This window comes from Podarcis pityusensis, assembly GCF_964106645.2.
Source record: "Podarcis pityusensis genome assembly, chromosome: 10".
NCBI classification, from domain to species: Eukaryota; Metazoa; Chordata; class Lepidosauria; order Squamata; family Lacertidae; genus Podarcis; species Podarcis pityusensis.
Genome location: NC_138035.1, coordinates 32,284,433 through 32,312,130, shown reverse-complemented (window position 1 = coordinate 32,312,130; position 27,698 = coordinate 32,284,433). Strand labels below are relative to the sequence as shown.

The following is a 27,698-nucleotide window of genomic DNA, read 5'->3' as shown; positions in this document are numbered from 1 at the left end:
TATAATTCAACAATACCGCCATTTTTAATTACTTTTTAGTTTGAATTTTGTTGTCCAGGTTATTTATTTTAAAACACATTACCTTGAAGCCAAGCTTGAATCATTAAAAAATAAAGCGAATAACATCTATCCATGCACTGTTGATTATCAAAAGAGCAATTGTGTCATGAACTATAGGCAGGGGTTTCTTCACAAATACTATTTCATTAATATATATGAAAAAATTCTAAAGATTGCAGTTGTGTGGAGCATATCCCAGATAGTCAGGCAGCAGCTATGATGGCATCATTGTGTGCTTTCCCCCTTCTGGTCTTCAGAAAAATAGGAATCTCTTGCATAATAAGTGATATAGATGGATCCCCTTTCAGGTTCAGCCAACAAAGCCACTAGTTTACGCTAACATGAATACCCAAATAATATTTTTTCCTGATATTGTTGTAAAAGTTAATAACGGCTGACTTCATTTCTTTGAAAAAATCTTCACAAAGGAGGAGACAGGTTAGAAAAGATTTCTTCCATCAGATTCAGCATTTCTTTGTGGTCATGTAAGAAACGTTCTCATCCACAGCTGCGAAGGTTTGGATGCCATTCACGACACCTGGTCATTTTAACAAATAACTAATATTTTGTAAATATCAGAGGCTTGCATAGGCTGGTGTGGATGAAAATCTGGATGGGACAACAGGAGTGCAGTCTATCTTCTCTTGAGGCCATTGGCTGGCAGCTGTCATATAAACATGCTGGTTGTCCTCTTCTAAGTTCTCATAGACTGGCTCTGTGGTCAGCTTGGACTGGGCAGTGCCTTGGCGTCGGGAAAGCAGCCCATCTTCATCATAGTAGCGCTGGAACTGGAAGGGTCGGATCCGCCACTTGTAGAAGGCAAAGAGAGCCAGGGCCATCAGTGCTAAAAGTGCGATGGTGATGCCAATTCCCAGGGCTAAGTTGTGCTGAGCTGGAACTTGGGCTTCAGTGCGCCCTGTAGCACATTGCTGGGCTGGAGGAGCCACACACTCCAGGAGGTTCTCGTTCTGAGGAATAACGCAAACCCTGTAATCGGTCCCTGGTTGCAGATGGTGAAGTTCAATCTCAGTTAAACGTCCAATCACTCGCAGTATGTGCTGATCCACAGAAGACTTGTAGCGCACTTCAAACTGGTCATGATCTCCAGAGAAAGACCAAGTAACCACCAGGGCAGTGTGATCTTTTGTTCTTATGTGAATGCTACTAATATGATCAGAGAGGCAAGGGTCATATTTCTCCAGTATGTAATGGGTCTCATGAGTGGTTGGTCTTGAAGTGGGATTATTTTGTGTAGTTGTTCCTGCAACAGAGAACATCCTACTGGTAACGAAAGTAGTGAAAACAGTGATAGGAAGGGTCGTAGCAGCTTGTAGCAAAAGTCGTTCACTGGGTAGAGTAGATATCGCAGGCATGGCATTTGTAGAGGAGCTGGTGGTGGCTGAATCGGTTTGAAAAGGTGGACAAGTCAATTTCTGTAACTGGAGGGGAAAAGAAGACATGAGAGAAGTCATCTTCCAGTATCAACTGTAATGTGTGTCACACTTGCTCTCTCCTTTATACGTAATGTCTAAATGAAGGCTCTTCGTTTTAGTACATGACAAGTAAGTGTAACGTACAGAATGTTACAGCTTCCTAAGAAAGCTCTTATGACTTCAGAGTTGAATTTAGCGTTGCCACTACTTCCTTCAGTGACCCATTTTGCTGCAGACAGAATGCTTAAAGAGAAATGAATGTGGTTGGATGACAACATTGCCTGTGATGTACACACTCATTTATTCTGCCCCATTGTTGTCTGCCTCTAGCTAACAGGCTTTGCATATTCTTGAAGCATTATAAAAACCTACAAAACCTGTTTGCCAGAGACTAGTGGACACACCCCAAGCAAGTGTTCCTGTTTCATACCACTTTCAACTCTGGGGAAATTGTCTTGTGGCCCAGCTTTAGACTATCTCTAGGCTCTTTTCTGTCTGTTATACAAAGTAATCAAGGATCAGTATCCTCAGGTGGCTAAAATTTTGCCCTTGAACTGTGATAATGTCCCTTGCTACCCTGGATGGCAGATGGAGAGGGGTGTCTGTTCCCCCCCTCTTTCTTCAACAGTTCTATTTGAAAGGTGTTTCTGGGGTCTGTCAGTGTGATTCAGATTGTTCATTACCTCTACATTAGCCAGTTGTTGTCCCTGAAGGGCTTCCGGGGAACTGCATTCCACTGGGCTGCGATCTTTTCTTACTACTTGCTTCTGCCAGGTGCGAAGCCAGATTAAGTTGCAGTCACAGCGCCACTTGTTCCCAGTCAGATACAAAGTCGAGAGATACTTCAGCGACGACAGAGGTGACAGCGACTCCAAACTATTGTTCCTCAGGCTCAAGACCTCGAGTCTGCGTAGCCGTTTGAACGTTGAGCTGGTAATGTTCTCCACGCACAGGTTTTCTAAGAACAGCTGCCTCAGCGAGCTGAGCTTCCTCCCGAAGGAGAGAGATGTCAGCTGCTGGATTGGGTTGCCACTAAGATAAAGGCTGGAGAGAGTGGCCGAGGTGCGGACGGCAAGCGGCACACTTTTCAGCCTGTTCCAGTCGAGGTAGAGGATCCGCATGTTGCCCGGGAGAGCTCTGGCTGACAAGTTGGCAATAAGGTTAGCACTGAGGTGAAGTTTGCGTAGCTGCTGGAGACCACCAAGGGCCTGGTCTGAAAGTTCAGTCAACAGGTTGTGACTCAAGTCTAGCAGACTCAGTCGCTTCAAAGAGGAGAATGCACCTAGGCAAAAGAGAGGGTGGAAGTAAGAGCTGCCTTGAGCTGAGAGCTAGTAACTCCATCCCACTTCTGTCCTCCCCAGGGTGGTAATGATGTGCAGAGCACATCTGTGAACTGCTTTCCAGCACAGGTGAAAAGTGCTTAAGCAACCAAGTGCTTAGGTCTAGGGTTCCTTCTCTGGGTGTGTGTTTATACTTGCTTGTGCTCAGATTAATTGAACAAAGTTGTTGCTATATGGGAGGCCTGAGCCTTACTCAGTGTGTTTCACAGAACTTTTGAGAACCAGACATCACATGGTGCTAGCAGTGGGATTTGAACATGGCACAACAGAAACTAGCCTATCATTTGGTCCTTGCAGAACTGTGACTTGAGAGACAGCATATAACTATTTTAATTAATAAATAAAATGAATATTGTTGGCCAGTTTCTACTTTTCATGGTGCACATTTGTGTTTGATGATATCTAGTTTGTTCCCAAGACTCCCCCCACCTGACACCTCAGGATGATGCCAGGTTAACTTGTCTTTCCTCATAGGCAAGTTGGTTTACGGGGTGTGTGTGTGTGTGTGTGTGTGTGTGTGTGTGTAATCTCTAGAGATATTCAGATTTAACCTCTTGGTCCCTCCTGCAATACTGTGGCACTGAATGTGGTCTTGTGCTCAGTGGTGTCATCAGGACAGGACAGAACTTTCAGGCAAAAAATTACAGACCTGCATCCTTGTTTGTGTTAGAATTTAATTTTATAAAATTTGCAGAGAATGTCAAGAGCTCTCTCCCTTCTTCCACACCAAGAGTAAAATAAGAATCTTCTTTTGTGCCATAAGGGATACAATAGGCAACAGGAAGGGCACCAGAATAAGCTATAGGGCACCAGAATCTGGCCTATCGCACATAAAAAATGAGCGTCATTATCAGTAGCAGTAATACCGTGGGCCTACTTTATTGCTGTTGAAAAGAGATGTTTGCCTCAACTGAATAGATCCATATTGAATTTATGCTGAAATACCGTATTTTTCTGTGTACTGTATAAGACTAGGTTTTTTCCCTTTAAAATAATGTCAAAAATTAGGGGGTGTCTTACATATGGGGGCATCTTATAGACGGGAAAATACGGTAATTCATAGAGGGCTTGAACTAGCCAATTTCAGTGAAGTTACTCCACATCAGCTTTGTGCTTAGCTTCTAAATTGGTCAGCTGCTGGTATTTTTCTAAGTCTTATGTGTCCACTCATTCATCCCAAAGGCATCCTTTCCCTACAATTCATACCCTAAAACTGTTGGGAATGAAAGTGAGAGGGATAATCACTACCTTAGCAATGAGGGGGGGAAAACACCCATCTATAAATACCTGGTGAAAGGTAAGCAATCCGATTGTGCTCCAGGTGCAGAAAGACTAGATTGGTCAGGTTTTCAAATGCCCCTTCTGGGATCTCTTCAAGGAGATTGTTGTCCAAGTGGAGGTGGTATAAATTCTTTACACCGAGAAAGGTTCCTGCTTCAATCCGGCGCACTTGGTTGCTCCCAAGGAAAAGCGTGGTGAGCTCGGGCAAATCTGGGAAAGAGGCTGCCAGCAGGCTGCCAAGCTGATTGAACTGCAGATCAAGCTCCACTGTGGCTTGTGGGATGCCAGTGGGCAGAGAAGAGAGGCTGGCATTGGAGCACCGAATAAACCAGTCTGTGAAAGAGCAGCTGCAACCGATGGGGCATTGGGAACGGTCCAGGAGCTCTGGGCTGGCAATGATCCACAGTAGTGACAGAGCAAAGGCCACACACCAGCGCTGAGCCATAATGCTGTAATTTAAAGCAGACTGAAATAATTAAATACACTTCAGAAACCAGCAAGTAGTCTGGGATGCAGCTCTGCTCAGCCAGAGCCTTTTCTGACCAATTGCATGATGAAGATGTGTCAGAATTATACATGCATCCCACCACGTCTCCCCAGCTCAAAAGCTTACATTGCTGTGCACTAAGGGGCTTTGGCAAAGATGTGTGAAGTCACCTTAATGCTGTTCAGTCTTCATACTTAAGGTTAAAATAGGCTTCTGTGTGCTGTTCTGGCACGTGTCTGAGCCCTAGACCCGGGGTGGTCAATGTGGTGCCCTCCAGATTGTGTGGGGTTGTTTTTTTGGGGGGGGGCAGGGGCGGAGCAGACTACAACTCCCATCATCCCTGATCATTGACCATGCTGGCAGGGCCTGATGGGAGTTGTAATACAAGAACTTATGGAGGGCAGCATGTTAACTTCCCATGTCCTAGACTGACGGGACAAGAAAGGAGCAAATCTCTTCACCCCTTCACAACCCATAAAAGCTTTTATAGTAGAACAAGATTTCTCTGCAGTTGACACTGTCACTTGGATAGGCCTTCAGGCAGACTCAGACTGATCGTCACACTTTCCCCCAGTTGCTCTGTAGCCATCATTCTTGCTGTCTCTTTGCTGGTAATCCCTTGTTGAAACACCCAGCTTTTCAAGGCAAGGGAGAGTAAGAGTCACTTGGCCTTCCGTGGCCCTCCCCTACCACATTAGCACTAACTGACATGCTCTCCACTTCCTCTTACCACAGTCCTAGTCTTCTTGGCTTAATCCTGTCCAGTAAGTTAAAAACAACCCAGAAACAGCAGGGATATCTGAATTAAGGAGGAAAGTGTGGGCTGCTATTTTGATGCGATGTGTGGATGCTGCAGAAGACTTCCATGCATGTGCAGGACATAATCTTCTAGGAAGTGGCTGTGTCCATAGTCCAAACCATATGCAGGGCACAAGCAGGAGAGGCAGATTTGGGGCTTCCAAATTTCAGCAGTGCCCTGTGCAACACCTAAATCCACACAGCTCCCCGCCTCTGTTCTACATCATCGTTGTGGCGCCCTCTCAGCTGGGTACCTAGTGCAGGCGAACCGGCCTTGCTCCTCCCCTAAATCCGCCTGTGGCACGAGGTTGGAGAAGGCTCTCCATCAAAAGCTTATGCCATAATGCATTTATTAGTCTTTAAAAGGCTGCAAAATACTCTTACTGTTCTTAAAACAACTTAGTAGCACATCTACCCCTCTAGAAAGCAGTTAACTGGCCTCTGGAAGCAAACAGCGAGGGTGTTGGGGCTTCCTCCTTTTGTTTCAGTCAGGGGTATAATTTACAGCTAAAAATATACTGATTCAGCAATCTGGAAAGCAGGAAACACTGGCATAAGACCTCTTTGCCCTTGATTTCCCTCCCTCTGGTGGTATTTGAAAAGTGTCTGCTGTTAAATTATCTCTGATGAGTGTTGTGACAATTTGAGCATAAGCTACTATTCTCTACATGGGCATGAGATGAATGGGCTCTGTGACTTCAGTCCATGTGGCCAAGAAACACAGGAAGTTGGGGGTTTGTTTTTTGCCCGTAAAAATAGATTTATTTGAGAGTGCAGAGTAGAAACTTGCTCTAGCTTATAAATTAAAATGGCAATTCTTGGGATGTGACATTCTGCATCAGATAATCTTACTCATTTTTAAAATACCTGTGTCTATGCTAGCTTTCAAGCCAAGCCTTCCAAAGGCAGCCAATATGCATAAATAAAACACAACTGAAACATACTGTTCCACTCAAATAAAACCATATGCAAATTGTGATTTTATGGATGTGAGTAAAATATAAATCCACACATGGAAAAGCTATAGGGAGAAGAACTGGGAAAGTCCCCAGGCATGCTCTATAATTGATGTATAAATTGCCCAAGAGTCTCCTGTCCTAACATGTTATATTTGCTATCTGACTCTACAATACATGAAACAGCCACATCCCCCGTCTACATAATGACAACAGCAGTGATGCCCATTAGGTGGTTTTATATGGATCTGCACATTTTCTAGAAGAGAACTGGTGGCCCTTGTGAGGTTGCTGAGCTATTGGACCTAGTTGGAGTCCAACTTCAGACTGAGAGCCACAGGTTCACCGTATTGGGTTAAGGGGCTTTTCAGTGATGGAAAAGCAAATAGCTTTTAACTCTCTGTACCACATTAGCCCTAACTTTGATCAAGAAGCAGCAGGCAGTACCTAATTTCCACTTAATTAATGTTCATCCATGCTAGTTAAGCTCTCAAACCTGGGTAGGGATTTCTGTAGATGAAACTCACATCAATGGCAGTTCTGGTCTTGAAATCCTCCATGCATTTACTAGTGAGTAAGCTCACACTGTGACTTGCTTTCAGGTTACTGTGCACAGGGCTGCACTGTTAGGGAGGTTGGTCTATTATGGCAAATGGGTCACTGCCCCACCAACCTTAGTCCGCCCTCAGCCAGCTCCTGCCTGCCAGCCTTCTTTCTTACACCAAGAACAGGAGGCGGCAATTTCCTCCTCTTTCTCAGTCTCAGTGTGGCCTCTTGCAGAACTCAACAGGCAGGAGGAGGGGGGCAAAATGAGAATTAGTTGGTTCTGTCATTGGCTCTGGCTCTACCTAGTGTTGACCTTTATGCCTTCCACCCTATCAGTTCCAATGGGCACTAGACACCACTATTAGGAATACTAGGAAGACTGTTTCAGTCCAGCAAGCATGTGAATTTACAAAAATGGTGAATTTTGATTAATTGTAGCAAAGCGATAGCCAGGTTATGCTTTTACATAGTTCTAGATTTGTATTCAGTCATTGGAAGGGGGTAGCAACCATATGTTTCTTAATATATTTTAAGTGAGATTAGAAACCTGTAAAAGAAATTATGATGAGAGTGTCCTGTCATTAAAGACATAAAAATAACATAAATACAAAACGGCCCAGTATGAATGGAGAGAGCTGGGTCATTTTTCATTAGTGATGTAATGAACATAAAGCTATACATGCAAATGTCATTTGCACAACCACAACACACAGTACACATATCCTTTGGGCAGATGGTCCTTGTGCACACACCATCATCAAATGTCAACCTGAAAATAATTCAAATACAGCATCATGCACTTTCTGGGAGGAAAACTCACTACTGTTATTTCTTTCTTACCCACCCTTCAGTGTGGGTTACAACACTAATACTGTGGTCTCAATTGCTGGGAAATGCAAGGCAAGTGTGCCAATGTAAAGACCTGAGATCCTTCAAAGTAAAAACAGTCTGTTAACTGCATTATGCAATCAGAGTCTCTCATTCATCAGTGGATGGTTGTACCTATTTGGAACATACATATTGGTTTCACAATTAAATCTGGATACTTTTTCCCATTTTTGCTATGCTACATAGCCTTCAACAATCCTCACTGTCACTAGCCTTCAAAACACCCCAAAACCCACTTAAATTTTATAGTCTATGATAAGGAAACCCCTTTGCTAAAACAAGTATCTCTTTAGGGGCACAAACTGGATTCAGGCTTTTATCATTCTCATGTGCTGCTCCCTGTTGTGTGGCTCCTGCATCCTCATCAATTTGAGCCATGAATCTCCCTTACCTGCTGGCGTTGCTTCTTGTTAAGCTGTCTCGGAGCTGCTTTTGGATTGTACAGCCAAGTAGCTGGCTTCTCTCACTGCTCTTTCATATGCTTCCCTTCAAACATCAAGTCTGGTATAGGAAACTGGGTTGAACAAGTGTTTCCTTCTATTGTTTCTAGTGAAAATGGTCCTGCAGCCCCCCACCCTATTAAAAAGTGACCCAGTGCACCAGATACTGTCTTAAAACACCAGTAGATAAGGCAGTAAAAAGGAAGTAGTGGAGTGGAATCAATATTTCTTTATTTCTCTTTTTCAATTTATGGAAAAAGGCAAATGTTTATGAAATAGGATTCCAACATTTTACATGTGTTTCCATCAGAATGGAATATATATATATATATAAATTGAACTACTACTTCTTATTGTTTGTTAATTTAAAAAAGGGAGGAAAAAACAGGGGTTCTAGTAACGCTGTGCATTACTTTCATCACAAAATGCTATGTCTGCATGTTATTCCATGACCCAAACTAAGTACATCACAAGTAAAACTAATATTGATCATTGATTCTACCACCAATATTACACTCACTTCCCACACCAATATTACTTTCAATTCATGTATTACATAAACCCCTGTGACAAACATTATTCCCAGAACTGGGTATTATAAACAATACTGAGATGTGGTGAAAGATGTAAAGGAAGATACTGGGAGAATGATTAAAGAACACCTTTACAGGTTGATTCTATGTTAGTCTACTCAGAAGGAAGTCCTATTGAGTTCCATGAGACTTACCATACACCCAGATACATGCCTGCAACCAGTTATTATAGTCATATGATTATTTAAGTATATGGTATTAAACATGAATGTTCAGATTTTGGGAATAATCTACTGTTTGCTTTGTGCTTTTGTTTTTAAATTATTTTTCCACTATTGATCACTTACAAGGCAAACATACTATAACCATAACAAACATCAACTCTAACAAACACTGGAGTACCATAATGTTTTGTGTTTGTACATTGTACCATCTTGGGATTCACATATCTTGAACCGCCTTGACCGGGGACTCTATCCATAATAACAGAAGCAAGACAAATGTGCTACAACACTGGGAGTAATTAATTTGCTCAGGAAATTTAAGAACAGAAATGTGAGGGTTGCTGGGTGCTTTTGATCAATAAATACACGGTCATTCCATTGTTGTTTAAGTGATATACTATTTATTTCTTTTTTATTATTATTATTTTATTTTTTTTAATATTTATTTATACAACAAGAAAAAAACACACACAAAAAAACACAAATACCAAATTACACACAAATTACAAAAATAACCATAGACACATAATTTTCTTGGCAAACAATACTATTTATTTCTAGATTTTAAGAGTAGGGTTAAATATGATGTTAACATGGAGATGAGAAGTAACATAACTCATATTCTTTAAGATCATGCAACTCAGACAGAACCCCAAAAGGAAGAGCAATGTTGAAAGCAGTAAAGAAACCCCAAAACTATTTATAATAGCCCATCTCCAACTGGTACACCAACAAAAACACATCTCACTTCTAACCCCACACTTTCTTAAGAATAGAAAAACCACAGATCTATCACACATCTTACAGCCTCAGAAACACATAAATAAATAATATGAAATTAAAAGGACAACGCCAAACACCCACTCAAAGAAAAAATAGTTTATTCTACTTTTTGAAACCGTATAAGACAGCTCTGCCGAAACAGAGCCTCAAAAAATTAGTTGTAAACTCATAAATGTTCCTCTCCACGGAAATCTTTAGTAAAAGGCGAAAGATTTATACGATCTGAAGAGAAACCAGAGTATGCTGAAAAGCCTTCGGGCGCCTCTACCGGAGATCAGTCAACAGCCTCGCAGGTGAGGGCGAATACCTAACGGACCTGTCCAAAGTAATCCCTTGTGTAAACAGTAGATTTCCAGGGTGACAAGGCCAGTTTAATAATCGGGTTCGAAACAAAAACATTAATAAAAGTATTTAAATTTTATCATCTATGGCCTTCCGCGCAATGTATGATGGGATATGCAAATTAAGCAGGCCTCCAAGCCGGCTCTGCTTTCTCATGACGTCTGCACTTGTCGCGAAGGCTGCCGGATAATGATCGCCGCTGCGCATGCTCAGACCTCCGGTGCTAGTTTACAGAAATGGGGCGGGGAAGAGAATATGAATGAGGTCATTTGTTCAAGGAAAAATTGCCTTCGCTTCTGCCTGGGAAGCCGCTCAGAGAAGTCTGTGCAGGAGCAGATTTGTACAGTATATATTCCTATCAGCTCCGTTCACTGTAAATATGCATTTGATGCACGAATAAAAATACTATTTGCGAGAGAAGGCTCGTAATTATTTGAGGAAAGTGCAGTGTAAGCCCAGCCCCGCTGCAAGTCTCACGTCATTAGAAGCAAGTGATGTGCAGCGCGATCCTGCGCATCTTTACTCCCAATTAAGATCCAGTGTGTTCAGTGAGATGTATTGGTAAATGCGCATAATAGGGCCACAACCTTAAAGCTGAGAGTCGGGGTGTGCTGGTCACCTCTGTTGGCTTTTCTTTTCAGGATGGGGCTTAGTGTGGAAAAGCTCTTTTTGCTACCCTGAACATAGAGGCCACTTCCAGGTGACCTCTTTACTGAGCATTCCTCCTGATTTGTTATAGGACATTGCCTCAAGTAAACGGTATCGCCCACTCCCCAGTGCATATTGTCCCTGTCGTTTTCCTTATCGCAATAAGTCTGATCGGGCAAGGGAGACGAATCAACTTTCCTTGCACAACTTAAATTTGCCGTCAAAACAAGACTGAATCCCACTCACAAATGGCAGTCTGGAATCATCCAGAGTGGTAGGGTGCTTCCAGGTGGGTGTATATTGTGGAATGAATACACCTCATGTATGCACATTTTTGCAACACGCACCCAACGTTGGCATGTTAGCCTGTTTTTTTTAGCCTACTTCCATATTGAGCTTTTAACCTGATTTGTTTTCACAGCCTGGGAGCCTGGGTTGTGTATTGAGCGTTCATTCTGATTTGTTAAGAGGCAAGTTATATCACATTGCATCAAACCAGGCTTATCCCATCATCTTCAGTGCATTTGCTTACCACAAAAGTCTGATTTTTGTGGGGAAAGTAGCTTTATTGCAGTAGAGTGCCAAATCCTTTTAAACTGCCATCTGAATTTTGCTGGTATCTGTTTGACTCAATTTTATGGGTAGGATTCAATCTGGAAGCCCTTAATCTTGATTTACCCTTTCTGGGGGAAGTATGATAAATGAAAAACTGTTGTCAATAACCCATTTGCAATACCTGAATGACCCCCTCCTCATTTACAACACAGACTACCTGAAAGCACTGTTATGCTAAGAAATTCTATTTTTTATATTTACTATAAAGAAGTTGACAAAGACTGTGTAACAGAAAAGAGTCATGAACTGAACTAAACACTGAAAACTACAGGAGAACAGCCCAGGATCACATTATAAATGAGAAAGTTCTGATTTGTTTATTCACAATGGTTCTATTTAACTATTAATTTCCTGGATTTCTTCCACAAATAGTACATCTGGGTTCAGAGAGCGAAAAATTTGGGCTACTAATGACATGTGAGCACTGCAAAAAATAAAACAAAAAACACCTCACAATAAACACTCATTTGGAAGCACCCTGAGTGGGAGGAGAGATGGAATATAAATGTGAGTAAATAAATAAAACATATGTATGTTTCATAAACACAAGGCTTTTACTATGCTTTTAATACTCTAAATGCTATGTAAATCATGGAAGATTTGTTCTAACTTTCACTGTGATTGTGACAACAGTATCCAGAAGGCAGTGTGTCCCATTCGCCCCTCCAGATTAATTCACTAAAGAAATCATGAAGCACCCTTATGCTAATAAACCTATTTTTTATATTTACTATAAAATAGCTGACAAACAGAAAAGAGTCACGAACTGAACTAAACACTAAATCTCTATTGAGAGCCTGTTCTGGCTGAAGAACAAAATAACAATTCTCTAATAAAATACAGTGGTACCTCAGGTTACAGACACTTCAGGTTACAGACGCTTCAGGTTACAGACTCCACTAACCCAGAAATATTACCTCGGGTTAAGAACTTTGCTTCAGGATGAAAACAGAAATTGTACAGCGGCGGTGCAGCAGCAGCAGGAGGCCCCATTAGCTAAAGTAGTGCTTCAGGTTAAGAACAGTTTCAGGTTGAGAACGGACCTCCGGAACGAATTAAGTACTTAACCTGAGGTACCACTGTAAATGCATTCGATGATCCAGGCCCATGTTTTAGCCCTGCATGGAAAGAAATAATTATACAGTTCAACTAATTAGTATTTGAAGCTGATTTAATTATCCTGTTTAGAAAATGTCAGTCAAGTGTAGTTGCAACTAACTTTTGCTGGATTGGGCCCTTGAAACCTGGAGTGTCCACTGGCAAATTCTTAAGGTCAAACAAATAAACTAAAATCTGGTGGGTTTTGTTTTTTAAAAATATATATTTTATATAGTTTTCAACACTACAACAACAACATATCATATTACCTAAAAGTTGAGCAACTAAAATTTGGTTTTTGACACACTGTGGTCCAGGAACATGCTAGAAGTGAGTCCCAGACAGAAATTTGAGATGGCTAATAATAATAAACTGTGATAGGAATTTTGAGGTCTTAGATATATGTTAAATGTTCCTAAGTGTACCAACCAAGTACATACATAGATCAGCACAGGAAGACCAACCTGGAACCATTTTGATTCCTAAACTGAGCCAATCTTTTCTCTGCAAGGTCAAAGTGGGAAACCTCCCCATTGTCTCTTTCCTCACAAATCCTGTCTTAAGGACACATTTAAGATATGAATAGGGTGTGAACCTGTGACCTGGCCCAGGAACTAAGAATGGCCGGGCTCCCCAGGCAATCCAATCAAGTAACCTGCCAGACAGGAGATAAACAAGAACAGGAGAAAAACAATATTCAAATTTCTGTTTTAGACCGCCTTTTCTGTGATGTAGGTGTGATGTATCTGAGGTTACACCCCTTCTGTGATGTATGTATGATGTTTCTGGGGGTGGTCTTGATCCACAGGGTGGCAATTTCTAAAGTCTTTATAAGGCCTTGCACGCCATTTTTCGGGGTCCCTCCTCTCTCCTGCGGGTGAGGGGAACACCCTGTTGCAACAGATCAATAAAAATCAAGCTTACTAGCTGTTTTGCTTCTCGATATTCTCTGGTTGGCCTCTGTTATTCTCTCCTACCAATAGGGAACCTATGTAAGGACTTTATATGGGCTGTTGGATACCCCATAAGGGAAAAGGGCAATTTTTGTTTACAACAAAACCCTGGAATCCAACAGGTTTTTCCTTTGTTTTAATTTGCATTTAATGTACTGGAGCAAATCATTCAAATCAATAAGGATATTTGGAAATTTAACTTGCTGTGTGTGCATATATGCATGCACACACACACTGAGAAACTGCTTGCAGAGCAAGGACTTCGTCGCCTTCATAAATGAGAGGCTGTGTAATAGAGGTTGGCCTATTTGACAGCTTGAAGGGGGGAAGCGGCGCTCTGCAATTCTGCTCCATGAGCTTCCTTGTTTCCTTCTGTGGAAGGGCTGCAGCTTGCCCAAGTCTAAAGGTATTACAAAGAGTCCAGTGTTAATGCAAGGATGAACAGTTCTCGATGTGTGTTTCCATTACCAGCCACTGCAATGGCAGGCAGAAAAAAGAGGACTGATTAGCTTGTATGAGAATCCTGGATGGTTTTCACTCCCTCTGAAGGTACGTAGCTTACGGGTAATTCCAGATTCACTTCTGTCACCTAAGGCTCAAGTGGCCTTGACGGTGCAGAGTGCCTTCCATTGGCTTTGAATGGTGGCCCAGCTGTGCTCATATCTAGACAAGGACAGTCTTAACTACTGTAATTTCTGTTCTCTGTTATCGGCTGTAGGCTGGATGACTGCAGTGCATTCTACATTGGGCTTTCAGGTATTTATAGCCTCTCTTAGAGGGTTCAGATCTGTAAGACCTGTCTTTTATCTGTATAGGTGTGTTTTTAGGTTTTTATTGGTTGTGCTTATTTTAATTGGCTTTAATGTAAGTCACTTTGGGTCACTTTTGTGATGATAATAAATTCTCCCTTTGTAGGCTGAAATCCTGACATTTTCAAAGGACATTCTGAATACAGGGCTTCCATTGGCGGAAGCATTCATGAGATGTGTTGTCCCTTATTTTTTTGACATTCAAAGCAACAGTATGGCAGCTTTACAGGCATTCCCAACAGCTTGTGTGTGTCTGTGTGTGTGTGTGTGTGTGTGTGTGTGATCATTTCAACTCTATGGCAAATAAACCAACATTCTCCCTTCAGTCCCACAACCCTCCATAAAGACAATTTCCCAAACTTTGTGGAAAATTCTAGCCTTCCAGTGCACCATAAGCAGTGAAGGAAATTATACAGAAAACAAATTACCTCATGTACATGGAGTTACTTGAATAGTTTGAAATAAATGAAGGGACTGTTATATTCAAATCTACTTTATGAGCGGTAAAGCAAGGCCTCCATCAGGCAGATAAATATTGCCAGTGCAACCCCCTCAAAAGAGGGTGCAATGTGACTGGCCAAGCCTGTGTTATGCTCTGTGCCTCCCAACACTTTCCGCAATGCTATTTGACTGTTGTCCCTGCCCTGTGTGAAAGATGAGCTGTACAAAATGTCTACCTTTAGTTCTGAATTTGCTCTTGCCTGGGCATTTGGGTATAAATCTCTGGTGGCCTTCTAGCCTACTGTTATTCTGTTGAAAGCTGCAAGTACTTTCGATATTCACTTTCCACACTATCAGCTATATTCCGTGAGCACCACCCAAAAACAGATGCCACTTCACTCCTTTCCTGCTCATCAGATAACTGATCAGCTGACAAGTCCATTCTCATTCCCACCAGACTGCTGGGGTGAGCAGAGAGGTTTTAAACCCAACAAGAGGTTTCCCTTGTTTTTTGTTTTCGTTGCCAAAATTGATGGGGTCTTAGGGGTCCAGAAAAATTTGCTAGGAGGGACAGATCAGGCTCTCAGACTGAGGGTTAGCCATTTCTGATTTAGAATATGCCCTGAGATTATGCAGAGTAAATGCACTGAAACACTCCCCTAAATGAGTGCCATTGCATATATGACACAATTCCTACACGGAAGACTCTTGCATCTAAGAATTAATGTGACTACAAAACGCCCTGCAACATGTGTGGGATGTGAATTAATTACAACAACAACGGATGATGACTTTACACACAGGTCTTACCCAGTGTGCTCAAGGGGGATACCTATACACATGATAAATAAACATATTGAGTTTGCAATCCATATGCTGGTTTCATATTAATTCCTAAACAGAAGTACAATTTTTAAATTTAAAAATTTAAAAGGTACTCTGCGAAGGTACTCAAGAGACATGTGGATGTGCTTTCAAATTATTTTGCATGCTATTTTATTGGTGTACATAGACAACCCCTCAGTTGACCCCCAAATATTATAGGTAGCAGCAACTGATAAATTAAAGGTAATTGCAGGTCTTCCTTTTTGCTGCTGCCTTCCCTGCTTCCACCCTCCCTGTGTGTTTGTGTGTTTGAGAGGGAGTGAGAAAGCGCACACACACCACTGTTGAACAAGAGCTCATTCAGCTCTTTTCACTGCAAATGCACATACCAGGAACATTTACAAGGTTCTGATAGTTTTCACACCAATATTTCTTTTACTCTTCCCAACTTTACGTAGCCTTATCCAGGTAAGGAACTAGGGATGTTAGTGGGCACCTTGGGGAAGGGGAAGCATTTTGTCAGTTGTAGTCGGGGATAATTATAAAGCCCTTGTTATAAGAATTTTAAGGTCTTATTATATAAAATAAATGTTCATAAATGTACCAAGCAAGCACATACATAAATGTATAAACCACGTCTGAAACCCCACAGAAAAAAGTCCTGAAACCATTTTGTCTCTCCCAAATTACCTCAAATATTTCTCTGCAAGGTCGAAGGAAATGGGAAGTCTCCCTATTGTCTCTTTGTTCACAAGTCCTGCCTTAAGGGCACATTTAAGATATGAATAGGGTGAGCCTGTGACCTGTAACCTGGATTCAGAAATTGAGTAGTTATCATAACAAAAGAGTGGCCAGGATGCCCAGGTAATCCAATCAGGTAACCTGGCAGACAGGATAAAAACAAGGCACTCAGATTTCTGTTGTAGTCCGCCCCTTCTCTGATGTATGTATGTATGTATGTATGATGTATGGAGGGGTGGTCTTAGGTTCTAGGGTGGGCAGTTCAAAAGTCTATATAAGGGCTTGCACACCTTTGTCCTGGGTCCTCCTCTTCTCTCCTGCATGTGGAGGGAGCACCCTGTTGCAACAGCTTTAATAAAGATCAGGCTTACTAGCTGCTTTGCTTCTCAATATTCTCTGGTTGGCTGCTGTTATTTTCCCCTACTGATGCAGAACCTACAAAGGACTCTATAAGAGCTCTTGTGTACCCCATAAGGGAAAGGGAGCGGTTTTTGTTTACAACACCCTTTTGCTGCCAAATAATAGGAAGCTGTCTGGCTAAAGGAATAGGGACACTTCATTCCTAAATGGGTATTTCTCCACAACATGACTGTATGAATTAGTTGTACAGTTCAAGATGTAAAATCTGTTCCTAAGTTTAATAAACTTAGAAGCAGATGTTTTAAGTCAGCATTGTGCAATGGGGTGGGTGATGTATTTTTAGTCTTTAAGTATTTCAACATTTGATGAATAATTTGGGAAGCTTTGTGTCTAGCCAGCTGCACCGCAGACAGAGACAGACAGACAAACTGGTCATAGTAAACATGTGACTCAGGAAATGGAGATATTGGGACCCAATACCACCAAGGACATGAGACTCAAGCTTTGCACACATTCCAGAGAATCGGGGGAACGTTAGCCTGACCTCAGCTGCTTTGACCTCTTTGAAGTAGAAGAAGGGTATAAATATTGCAGCCAGGTTTCTATCAAGCTGCCTGCTGGCACAGAAGGAATAAAGAGAGAGATGGATTAGAAGACAAGGCTTCTTAGACTTGGCCTAGGGTAGGGATGGCATATCTATGTCCCGCCCTATGTTGCTGGACTCCAGTTGCCATCAGCCCCAGCCAGCAAGGCTAGTGGTGAGGGATGATGGGAGTTAGATACCAAGGACATCTGAATCATATTGTGCTCCTCTGACAGGGATGGCTGTGGAATCAGCCAGGTTTGGAACCGTCCATAAAAAATGCAACACTTAAAACAGTACCATACACCTTTGTAAACTCCACTTTCATTGTAATTAGTCGCTTAAAGTATAGGAGCTTCTTTCTCTCTTAAAAAATATATGCAATTCATAACACTCCCAGGATACAGTTGTGTTCATCACTGGTATTAAACATTGTGTTTATTTTATGTGTGAAGAGTGTATTGTAATTGACAGTTTACTGAGAGGAAGTAAGGGAAAATATTTTATATTTCCACTAAGCAAGACTATCCCTTAGGAAATCAATTTTTTTGTATTATTACTTGTAATGGGTGAGGTGTGGAATGAATTAATGAATGAAGTGGTGTATGTATGTAAAGACTCTTGTATTCTACAGAGAAAGGGGTCTTCAGGGAGGAGGGAAATCTTAACCTTGGCAGTAGAGGAAAATTGACAGGCACAGAAAATAACCAAGACATGCAGATTTGAGGGAACAGGCAAAGAAAAATGAAAATTCACAAAGAAGGTCGCGCAAAAAGAAGGCGAATGAAGGGAAAGCAAAGAAATGAACCTCTTGGCATCAAGTGATGGTTTAATTTTGTTGCATTATGTAAAATAACCTGCACATCAGTTGAGGTGGGGTGGGCAGAAGAGAGGGCTATATACAGTATAAATCAATTTTATTGCCCTGTAAATGAAAAAATACTGATTTTTGCTTTGGGCTTTTGTGCCCAGTTTATGCATGTTTCTAAATCTTCAGGGATTTCTTCCTCCATTTTAATTTTGTCTAAACTATGTTGATTTGCGATTCCAATTGCACACACCCCTCCTCCATTTCCTTCTCTCTCTTGGTCTCTCTCCAAAGCCCCTGCTGTTCTCTTTACTTTGGCTGAGGGGCCTCCCTAAGGTAGGTCAGATTCACTTCTAACAACGGGAGCCTTAACATTTGTCTTTTAAAAACAGCCATTAAAAAATACACAAAGTGAAGAGCAGTGAAGGAAAAGCAGGAAGCAGCAGTATTAAAGAGCTAAATTGATTAAAGTTGCATTCTCAACATCAGATTGCTTTAATTGGTCTTAATTCGCAAGAACTGTGATTTGCTTCCAGTCCAGGAGCAACATTACAAATGAGGAAGAATGAAGGTTTCTGGTATGGAAAGTGCCTGTCTTGGATATATTAAGGTTTGGATTGGCAGGGAGGGGGAGGCAGTGTATCTTAAGATCACTTGCTCAGTTTATACCCGTTTTTATTACATCACAGTGACAATATTAAGGTCATCCGTGTAGAGCATTTTTTAAAAAATACAGTGGTACCTCTGGTTAAGAACTTAATTCGTTCTAGAGGTCAGTTCTCGACCTGAAACTGTTCTTATCCTGAGGTACCACTTTAGCTAATGGGGCCTCCAGCTGCCGCCACACGATTTCTGTTCTCATCCTGAAGCAAAGTTCTTAACCTGAGGTACTACTTCCGGGTTAGCAGAGTCTGTAACCTGAAGCGTCTGTAACCCGAGGTACCACTGTAAGTGGTTTTGTGCATTCAGCATGCACACCCAGTGCACAAGCCCATTTGTTTAACTGTTACTAAATAAGTATGGTGGGAACACATGCTGAGGATTTGCCTTGTGTTTTCTAACACATTTTAGGATGCTGCGTTATTCAAACCATTTACCCATCCAGCCTCCCACCACTCCTCTGCCTCCAGCCAGTCCACGACAGCAGCAGAAAGTTTAATATTGCCTTACGACTTGGCTTTCTTGCATATTCCCTACTCAGCCGCTTCCCCAAGATGTGGACCTCTGTGCGCCTTCTCCTGTTGTCAGCCCTACTCACCGGAAAGACGGTTGCTGAACGCTGCCCACAAATCTGCCTCTGCGACGGCATCAAGCATCAAGTCATGTGCTTGAACAAGAACCTCACCAAGGTGCCCATTAACATCCCTCAGGTCAGTTTGTGGGAAGCAACGAGGGACGTGCAACACGAGGTTTGCACAAGTGCACTTCTGTGAAGCATCCCTAGGGCCCTTTCCTCCGACATCCCACTGGCAAAGTTCAAACTGGAAAGAGTTTTGGGGGGAAATTGCCTTGTAAAGTGGTGGATGCTCCTTTATTATTCAGCCAAGGCTGGAATGCTACCTATCAGAGATGTTTAATGGGTTTCCTGCATTAGCAGTGGGTTGGAGTTTGGATTTGGATTTGATATCCTGCTTTATCACTACCCGAAGGAGTCTCAAAGCGGATAACATTCTCCTTTCCCTTCCTCCCCCACAACAAACACTCTGTGAGGTGAGTGGGGCTGAGAGACTTCAGAGAAGTGTGGCTGGCCCAAGGTCACCCAGCAGCTGCATGTGGAGGAGCGGAGACGCGAACCCGGTTCCCCAGATTACGAGACTACCGCTCTTAACCACTACACCACACTGGCTCGCACACCGGGTTGGAGTTGATGAGCCTTGACATTCCCTTCCAATTCTATGAGTCTATGAAACAGCTCCAGTTTCTTTAAAAGTTCTAGTGAAGACATCTAAGGTCTCTCTAACCCAGAGACTTTTTTTTAAAGAACAGCTGCTGCCTCTAACAAATTTCTAATATTAATAATATGTCAGTTCATCCATTTACATCATATCTAAGGATTTTATCAGACATTCCTTAATCAATCATATACCTTGAGCCTTGCACTACTGGAAAGAACAATCTCAGCAATTACAAACAGGTCAAAATAATACACATACGGTACATTTGATACCTAGGCTATTAAGACAGTGAGATGATTAATTACAGTAGCATTAGCACCTAAGATTGGCCCTATCTACACCCAAAACTTGTATACCTCACCCATGTACCATATTACAATTCCACCACAAATGGATAAAATAGGCATGCCCCCCTTGCACACATCCTGCAGTTGGAATGAGGTTTTAGCTGGAATAATATGCCACTTAAACCCTGAAACCCCAGAGAGCATCTGCCAGTCAGTGTAAGCAACACTGAACTAGATGAACCATTGGCCTGACTCAGCATAAGGCAGCTTCTTATGCTCCTAAATCATAACAAGCCAAAGAAGTCATCATATTGTTATGACAGACCAAGCACTTTCAGAAATCCAAGAACCCAAGTCTCTGTTCAAAGGTATTTTATCATAGTCAAAATCATATCACAGACTATACAACTGAGAAAGTACCCCCTTTATTAAAGTGTATTCTATAACCACCTTCTCAAATAAGTTGTTTGATGCAGCCTGAAAATATTACCTGCTCCTTTTTGTACAAACTGCTTTATTTGAAGCTACTGATACCCTGTGGCTACCCAGACCTGAGACTCCCAAAACTCTGGTCTCAAGTAGACAAATTCCCATTTGGTATCAGGTCCATGCAACTATACATTTATGCTTTTCCCATCTGAAAAGGTCTCTCAGTCTTTTCTGGGATTGAATTTGAAGTCTGTTGTTGTGGATTCAAAAGGTGAGACCTATGGGGAAAAGTCATTTTCTATATCTACTCCAAGTATGGAATAGTTAATAATATGCTAATTCTCTATTATAACAAAGACACCAGGGAGTGAGGAATTGACTTTTCATCCAGAGGCAACATTGTTCCAAAAGACCGTGAGCAAGAAATTAGTTGAGGATAAAGCTAATGTTTATCTGTGTAATCAACAGGTCACTCAAAGACTTGACCTCCAGGGTAATGAAATCAAAGTCATCTCTGCAGGAACTTTCTTGCCTATTCCATACCTCACCCACATGAAACTTCAGAGATGCAAGGTGGAAAGCATTGAGGAAGGGGCTTTCAGGGGATTAGGACGGCTTGTCTACCTCAATTTGGCTTCCAACAATATAGCATTCATCTATCAAGAGTCTCTAGATGGCCTCTCCTCCCTCCGGCAGCTTATCCTAGAAAATAATAGCATTGAGGAAATAAAGCCAGGGGCTTTTAGTCAACTGGGCTTCCTCACCTTTCTTAACCTGGCAAGAAACTCCTTGGTTTACCTACCAGATATGGTCTTCCAGGGACTTCAGTTGATCAAGTGGATTAATTTGTCCCACAACTCACTCAATGTGCTTGCCAACGAGGCCTTTGGTGGATTATCGACCCTTAGGAAGCTAAGCCTAGATCACAATGAACTTCAGTTCCTTCCTAACGAGGCGCTCTCTAGATTGTCTGGCACGGCCCAGCTAGACCTCGGAAATAATCCAATCACTTATATTGGTGAGGAGGCCATTGAGATGGCATCCCTGAAACAGCTCTTCTTGAACAACATGGCCCTTCAGGAAGTCTCACACAGAGCTTTTGTCAAGAGCCCCCTGCTGCACACTCTTGACCTGCATAACAACCAGCTGTCCGTGTTGCAGCCACAGACGGAGATGGCCCACCTCAAAAAAATTGACCTAACAGGGAACCCTGTCCTTTGCACTTGTGAAATGCGCCCCTTCAAGGAATGGGCTGCGAAAGCAAGAATACACGCCGATGTGGTATGTGCTGGTCCTGCTGCCGTCAGGGGAGAGCACCTGGAATCCCTGAGGGCAACAGATATGAAGTGCAGAAGTCACGCATTGGGTGAGGAGCTGCTGCCTAGCCTGGCCACAGTCACCAGGGAACCAGAGAAGGATGCTGTAAGATGTCCAGAAGGATGTACTTGTTCACCAGATTCCCAGCATGCAAACTGTGTCAGGAGAAACCTCCAGAGTATTCCCAAAGGCTTTCCAAGCAACACCCAACTTCTGGACTTGCGCCATAATGAGTTCCACTCGGTACCTCAAGACTCCTTCCCTGGCTTGAGAAACCTGACCTCACTCCATCTGCAGAACTGCAAGATTGCAAGGCTGCAGCCTGGTGCTTTCCAGGACTTGAAAAACCTTGTCTACCTTTACCTGTCTAACAACAACATAGATTCTGTAGATGCTGATGTTTTCAAAGGGCCTGCTCAGCTTGCATATCTCTATCTGGACCACAATGGATTCAACCAAATATCCAAAAGCTCCTTCACCCTCTTGCCAAACCTCTTTGCCCTCCACTTGCAACACAACTCCATCAGTCAGCTGACCGATAATGATCTGGCTGGGCTGGAGAAGCTACGCTGGTTATACTTAACAGGGAACCGCATCACTCACATGTCTCCCAAGGCTCTGGGACATGCCAAGCTGCTGGAGAAGCTGCATCTAGACGAGAATCATTTGCAGGAAGTGCCCACCAAGTCTCTCAGAGGGCTGCCCACGCTTAGTGAACTGAAGTTGTCCAAGAATCCCATAAAGCACATTGGGGATGGCGCCTTCCTGCCAGTGGCAAGATCTCTGCAGCACCTGTATTTGGATGATATGGGGCTAGAACAGGTAAGCAGGGGGAGGAAGGCTGGAAATTAAGACCTGCCTTTTCTTGCCATCATATTCCCAATAACACCCCTTTGCAAATGTTTCTTTGCTTAATTTTATTAAATACCAAGTTCTCAGGTGTCATAAGAAGAATTTGGGAAATTGTACAAATGTGTTAGGAGGCCCTATCCAAGCTGTAGGCCCTATCTTGCCACCTTCCCCAAATACAGTACAAGCTTCACCTGAAGGGGATAAACTTAATCAAGTCAGACTTGCATTGTTCATCTGGCTCAGTAACCAATTGACAGCAGCTCTCAAGGGTTTCAGACAGGGGTTTCCCCCAGCCCCACTTGGCAATGCCAGGCATTAAGTGCAGGGCTTTCTGCATGCAAGGAAGGTAGAATCATAGAATCATAGAGTTGGAAGAGACCACAAGGGCCATCGAGTCCAACCCCCTGCCAAGCAGGAAACACCATCAGAGCACTCCTGACATATGGTTGTCAAGCCTCTGCTTAAAGACCTCCAAAGAAGGAGACTCCACCACACTCCTTGGCAGCAAATTCCACTGTCGAACAGCTCTTACTGTCAGGTGCCTGCCTCTGAGCTAATGACCTCCCCCCAGACCACAAAATCTGCTCTTAGGCCTTTAACAGAGATATGCAATACAATTTCTAGCAGGTGTGGCTTTTCCACACATTGCAGTGGCCACAGGAGAGGCTATCCCTACTCAAACTCTCTCTGCTGCACAGCTGTTCCATTTCATCTCATGGCTCCTGCAGGCCAAGGGAATGGCCATTGCCAGTTATCAGGACACAGGCTTCTTATGCAAAAAGGTCCCAGGTTCATTCCTTGACATCTCCTGCTATGACTGGGAAAGATGCCTGCCTGAATAAAACCCCAGAGCGCAGCTAAATGAACCAGGGGTCCGACTCACTGTGTCAGTTTTTTAAACAGCTTGCATCCAAACTACCTGCACAATGTATAAATATGATCTCGGGGGTTATTGCTGTTTTTCTTTTGCTTAAAAGCTGCCATCAACTGGATACTTTTCAAAGGGGCTGGGAGAAGGTACAAAGCCCGAAACCACGGCAGATGAGCAAATTTAAAAGCTAGAACTATTATTTCCTTTATTCCAGCATCCTTATAGCTATGGGTTGAAGATGCTCAGATCTGGTAGAGCAATTCCATTTCCCCTTCCAAAGGGTTCTGGTGGGACACGCCAAGTAGGTCAATGTCACCAGAAGTTTCAGATAACTGGCTAACGTAGAATTTACTGCTGATGTCATTAAGCGTCTGACAGCCAAACTCGTTCTGTGTTTGCAGATTTCCTCTGGTGCCTTCACTGGCTTGGGCCCACAGATAAGAAGCCTGTATCTTGAGAAAAACAAAGTGCGCAGTCTGCCGAACTTACACAGCTTTACAGCTCTGGAGGTCATCAGCCTGAGTGATGTTCCTTTCTCTTGCGACTGCCAACTTCTCCCGCTACGCAAGTGAGCTGCTAGTTCCCACTACTGCACAAGGGCTTGTAGAACAGCAGTTTGGGTAGAACGTTTGTCTCTCCTTCTTATTTGGCAGGGCTTCAAACGCATCCTATTAACATGCTCAGACTAGCACTCTTGCCAGCCATCTCAGCATAGTGATTATGGGCACTGTTCTAGTTTCTGTTGCCTAGTCACAAAATTGTACAGTAATTCAACATGTTCCTCTTTATTGCCAATAAACCAAGTAAGGGATGGGGAAGGCCCAAGAGCAGCAAATACGAAGCAACTCTTTCATTATACCAACTCACTTCAAATGCTATTGCATCTGCTTTCAAGCCAATATGCTTTAAGCTGACTCAAATGCTGCAGCGTATCTAGACTAAAGCTAGGTAAGAGATAGGCAACCCGACACAATTTGAAAAGGTGGTTCATTCGTTTACGCATCAAGCTGATAAGCTGAGCTCCATAGTTGCCTAGGCTGACTTAGAATTTTTTTAAAATTTTAAATTAATTCATTAAATTAATGAAATCAATCAAGTCTCCATACCTTCCTTTCTCCTCCTCTGTGTTTCACAATAACTGAAGATCCTCTTGTATCAAGAAGCAAGCTTTCAGAAATGTAGGAAAGTGTGTGACTGTGAAGATACAAAGGCTTAGTACTTAGGCTGATTATATTGCCTCGCTTCTTCCTCCTCTTCAGGTGGCTTGACAAGCTGAATCTTAGAGTAGGAGCCACCTGTGGCTCCCCAGCAGAGGTACGTGGCCAGAAGGTGAAGCTCGTCACTATCTTCCAAAGCTGCCCGGGCTGGAATACCAAGAAGACAAAAAGAACCAGTTCAACTAAAGCCAAAGCCAAGGCTGGAAGGAGCTCCAGTAAGAAGAGGCAGCAGCAAGCTGGGAATATACGAGTCAAGAAAAGCAGGAAAAGCAGAAGCAGGAAAAGCAAGTTGCTGAAAATGCGCTTCTCCATTAATAGGGGGAGAAAGGCTTGAGAGGGGGCACATTTTTATGGCCTGTAAATCCCTCCATACTACAAAAGGTGCATTTTCAAAGGAATACATGATAATTATACCAAAAGTCAATCTTAGATGTTAAAGAGGCAGGCAAGTGGAGCGGTATGCTATAGCTGTCTGCCTATACAATCATGCACTGAGCATGGTTGAAATCTCCAAGATGCTTGTACTGTATGGGCAAATGTGCACACTTAAATATTCTATCATTTATTCTGCTAGTCTGGAAGTAGTGGCAGGTACCGAGTGCTCCTCTTGTCACCATGATTTAGCCAGACATGTCCTGCACACTTTTCAGTCTGTCTGTATTTAACAAGGGCTTAAAAAGTATTAAGAGCTTGCCATACATACATACGTAATGTAAAGCTTTCTCAAGGTTGCTGAATTTTTTGCCCACAGCTGAACTGTGTGCTGTTTCTGCATCTTTGCTAAATTATAAAAGAACCCACAGTCTCAACCAGGAGCATTTTGTTGAAGTAGAAACAGCAGTTTCTGTTAGAGGAGATAGTTAGAAAGTTGACTTTGTGAAGTATATTAGTTATTAAAGTCAATGCTCTTGTGATGCTTTTTCTAAGCATTGGAATATTTGGGCTAAGCTACAATTTGGCTAAGTCTTTGTCTTCTGCTACTCATTGTATTCAGTTTGCCAAATTTATGCATTGATGTTCTACATGCCAATAGCTTTTGGCACTATTTACAGAATTTTGCAATTCAGAATTGAGGAATTTGTTGTGAATTCTAGCATAGCTTACCACAGAAGAGCAATAATTGGGTAGTGCTAGGAGCTCACCATCTGTAAGCAACCAATGCTCTTCCCAAGGTTAAACTGCCTCTTATCTCTGGTGTGTTCTGGAGTTATCTCTGGAGGCGACAAACATTCTACAAGAGACAAAATATGGGGGATTTGACGCAATAACAAAAGAATGTGCATTGAAAGAACTATGGGATAAGACTGTTCCAAAGAACCAAGATGTCTCCAAACAAAAATGAAATCAAGCGTTTCACAGCAGGAAACAAAAGCAGCCATGGGGGCAAGTTGTAGCACAGCAGATTTACAGCCTTATCCTAACCATGCTTTTTTCAAAAGCAAGTTCCTTTGCTTGCAAAATGACTTCTTTCTAAGCGTCCATGCTAAAGTTAGCAGCTGAAAGCCGCATATCAGGAAGCACCTTTTCACTGTAAGAAATATCAGACAATGGAACAAGTTGCCCAGGGAAGTAGTGATATTTCCTCCTAGGAGCTTTTCAAAACACCAGGATGATGGAAACACACGCTTAAGTAATGGGCATGATTTAAATCCCAGGAAGCTGCCATTGCAGGGGGCTGGCCAGTGTTTATTCCAACCATTATTTCACAAGGTAACAGCTTAGCAGAATTAAAAGCGTCATTATTAATATTTTATCAAATGGCAACCCTCTTCTGGAGATATACCACGGCCCATCTGCTCTCGTGGTGAGAATTTTAAGACTGGTTCATAGTGGCAATGTGGCTGCTCCTGTGAATGTAAATCGGGTAGTTGTTGCTTCACTTCTCAGAATAGATTCTCACAGGCTTAGGCCACTTTTAACCTCACCAGGGACCAGTGCTGGACTATGGCTGTCATCTGTATGGTCAGGGATGCTGGCAGCTACAGCAACAAAACAAGGAAGGAATTCATATTCTTAGATGGAAGTGCATTGCCAGTGCAATGTAAGAGACAAATCTTAAATGTCACTCTAGTAAAGAATAACAGGAGGTACCACAGCTTAATGACATTGAAATCAAAACGAAAACTCCCCCACAGCTTCAGGGCTGTTTCCTACATGTAACTAAATGCACAAATAATTATTTGTATGTGAAATACAATTAGAAGCAAGCTCTTTTTATATGGCTATATAAGTATCATAAACAATAAAGCTAAAATATAAACACTTCAGTTACAGATCTAGTGTGTGTAGATTTACTTTTATTCTTTTTTTACATTTATAAAAATGAGATTTACTTTCATTCCTGATGTTAAGAAGCACAGACTTACTTTCTGTAAGGAGAAAGTTGGTAGAAGATGGGTAGAGTCTGTACAAAAACATACGGTTAGATCAGGACTCTCCCCGTACACATTTATTGTTGAGGAAGGAGATGAAAAACCACCTCACCAGAAGCTTGGGAATGAGGAGGCTGACAGGGATGGTCCACACTTCTGGACTATTTCAAGTCCCCACCCAACAGCCTTCTTTCATTTCAGGCCAAGGTGGGAGAAACACGCTGACTTTGGGGCCCATCAAAATGCCCACAGTTAGAAGAGTGACAAGGATGCTTGATAAAGATGGTTTACATTAGGGCAATGCAGAAGTTAGATCAGAATCCACAGACAGATCTCTGGCTGATTTGCAGAAGACTGACATGGAATTCTGACTCCCAATTGTTTAACAATGGCAACAACAAAATGATTTTTTTCTACCTAAATTAAGCTTCTGTAAAGAGCTCAGCCCAGTTCTGGTCACATTCCT

General features: G+C 42.4%; 2 protein-coding genes across 4 annotated transcripts; one reads left to right on the top strand and one right to left on the bottom strand.

The window, feature by feature from the left end:
* Nucleotides 1-16,545, bottom strand: LOC308457496 (uncharacterized protein). Its single transcript, XM_080971385.1, has 4 exons — nucleotides 16,532-16,545; nucleotides 4,121-4,563; nucleotides 2,177-2,775; nucleotides 1-1,499 (listed from the first exon to the last, which is right to left on the bottom strand). The coding sequence occupies exons 2-4, from the start codon at nucleotides 4,557-4,559 to the stop codon at nucleotides 636-638; spliced, it is 1,902 nt and encodes a 633-aa protein (XP_080827511.1). The 5' UTR covers nucleotides 4,560-4,563; nucleotides 16,532-16,545; the 3' UTR covers nucleotides 1-635.
* CHADL (chondroadherin like) lies at nucleotides 10,954-27,045 on the top strand. Of its 3 annotated transcripts, none has more exons than XM_080971371.1 (5): nucleotides 10,954-11,048; nucleotides 19,194-19,362; nucleotides 21,072-22,742; nucleotides 24,045-24,211; nucleotides 24,903-27,045. In XM_080971371.1, exons 2-5 carry the CDS (start codon nucleotides 19,207-19,209, stop codon nucleotides 25,192-25,194), a joined length of 2,286 nt encoding a protein of 761 aa, XP_080827497.1. In that variant the 5' UTR covers nucleotides 10,954-11,048; nucleotides 19,194-19,206; the 3' UTR covers nucleotides 25,195-27,045. The 3 variants fall into 3 exon arrangements, with proteins under 3 accessions (XP_080827497.1, XP_080827498.1, XP_080827496.1); XM_080971372.1 differs by lacking the exon at nucleotides 10,954-11,048 and adding an exon at nucleotides 11,751-11,881; XM_080971370.1 differs by lacking the exon at nucleotides 10,954-11,048 and adding an exon at nucleotides 13,900-13,974.
* The last annotated feature ends 653 nt before the right edge of the window (nucleotides 27,046-27,698 follow it).

Coding starts and splice junctions, on each gene's coding strand:
- LOC308457496 (XM_080971385.1), bottom strand. CDS start 4,559: ATGGCTCAGCGCTGGTGTGTGGCCTTTGCTCTGTCACTACTGTGGATC. Junction 2,776..4,120: donor GATTGCTTACCTTTCACCAG/GTATTTATAGAT, acceptor TCTTTTGCCTAG/GTGCATTCTCCTCTTTGAAG. Junction 1,500..2,176: donor AACAACTGGCTAATGTAGAG/GTAATGAACAAT, acceptor TTTCCCCTCCAG/TTACAGAAATTGACTTGTCC.
- CHADL (XM_080971371.1), top strand. CDS start 19,207: ATGTGGACCTCTGTGCGCCTTCTCCTGTTGTCAGCCCTACTCACCGGA. Junction 19,363..21,071: donor TGCCCATTAACATCCCTCAG/GTCAGTTTGTGG, acceptor TGTAATCAACAG/GTCACTCAAAGACTTGACCT. Junction 22,743..24,044: donor ATGATATGGGGCTAGAACAG/GTAAGCAGGGGG, acceptor CTGTGTTTGCAG/ATTTCCTCTGGTGCCTTCAC.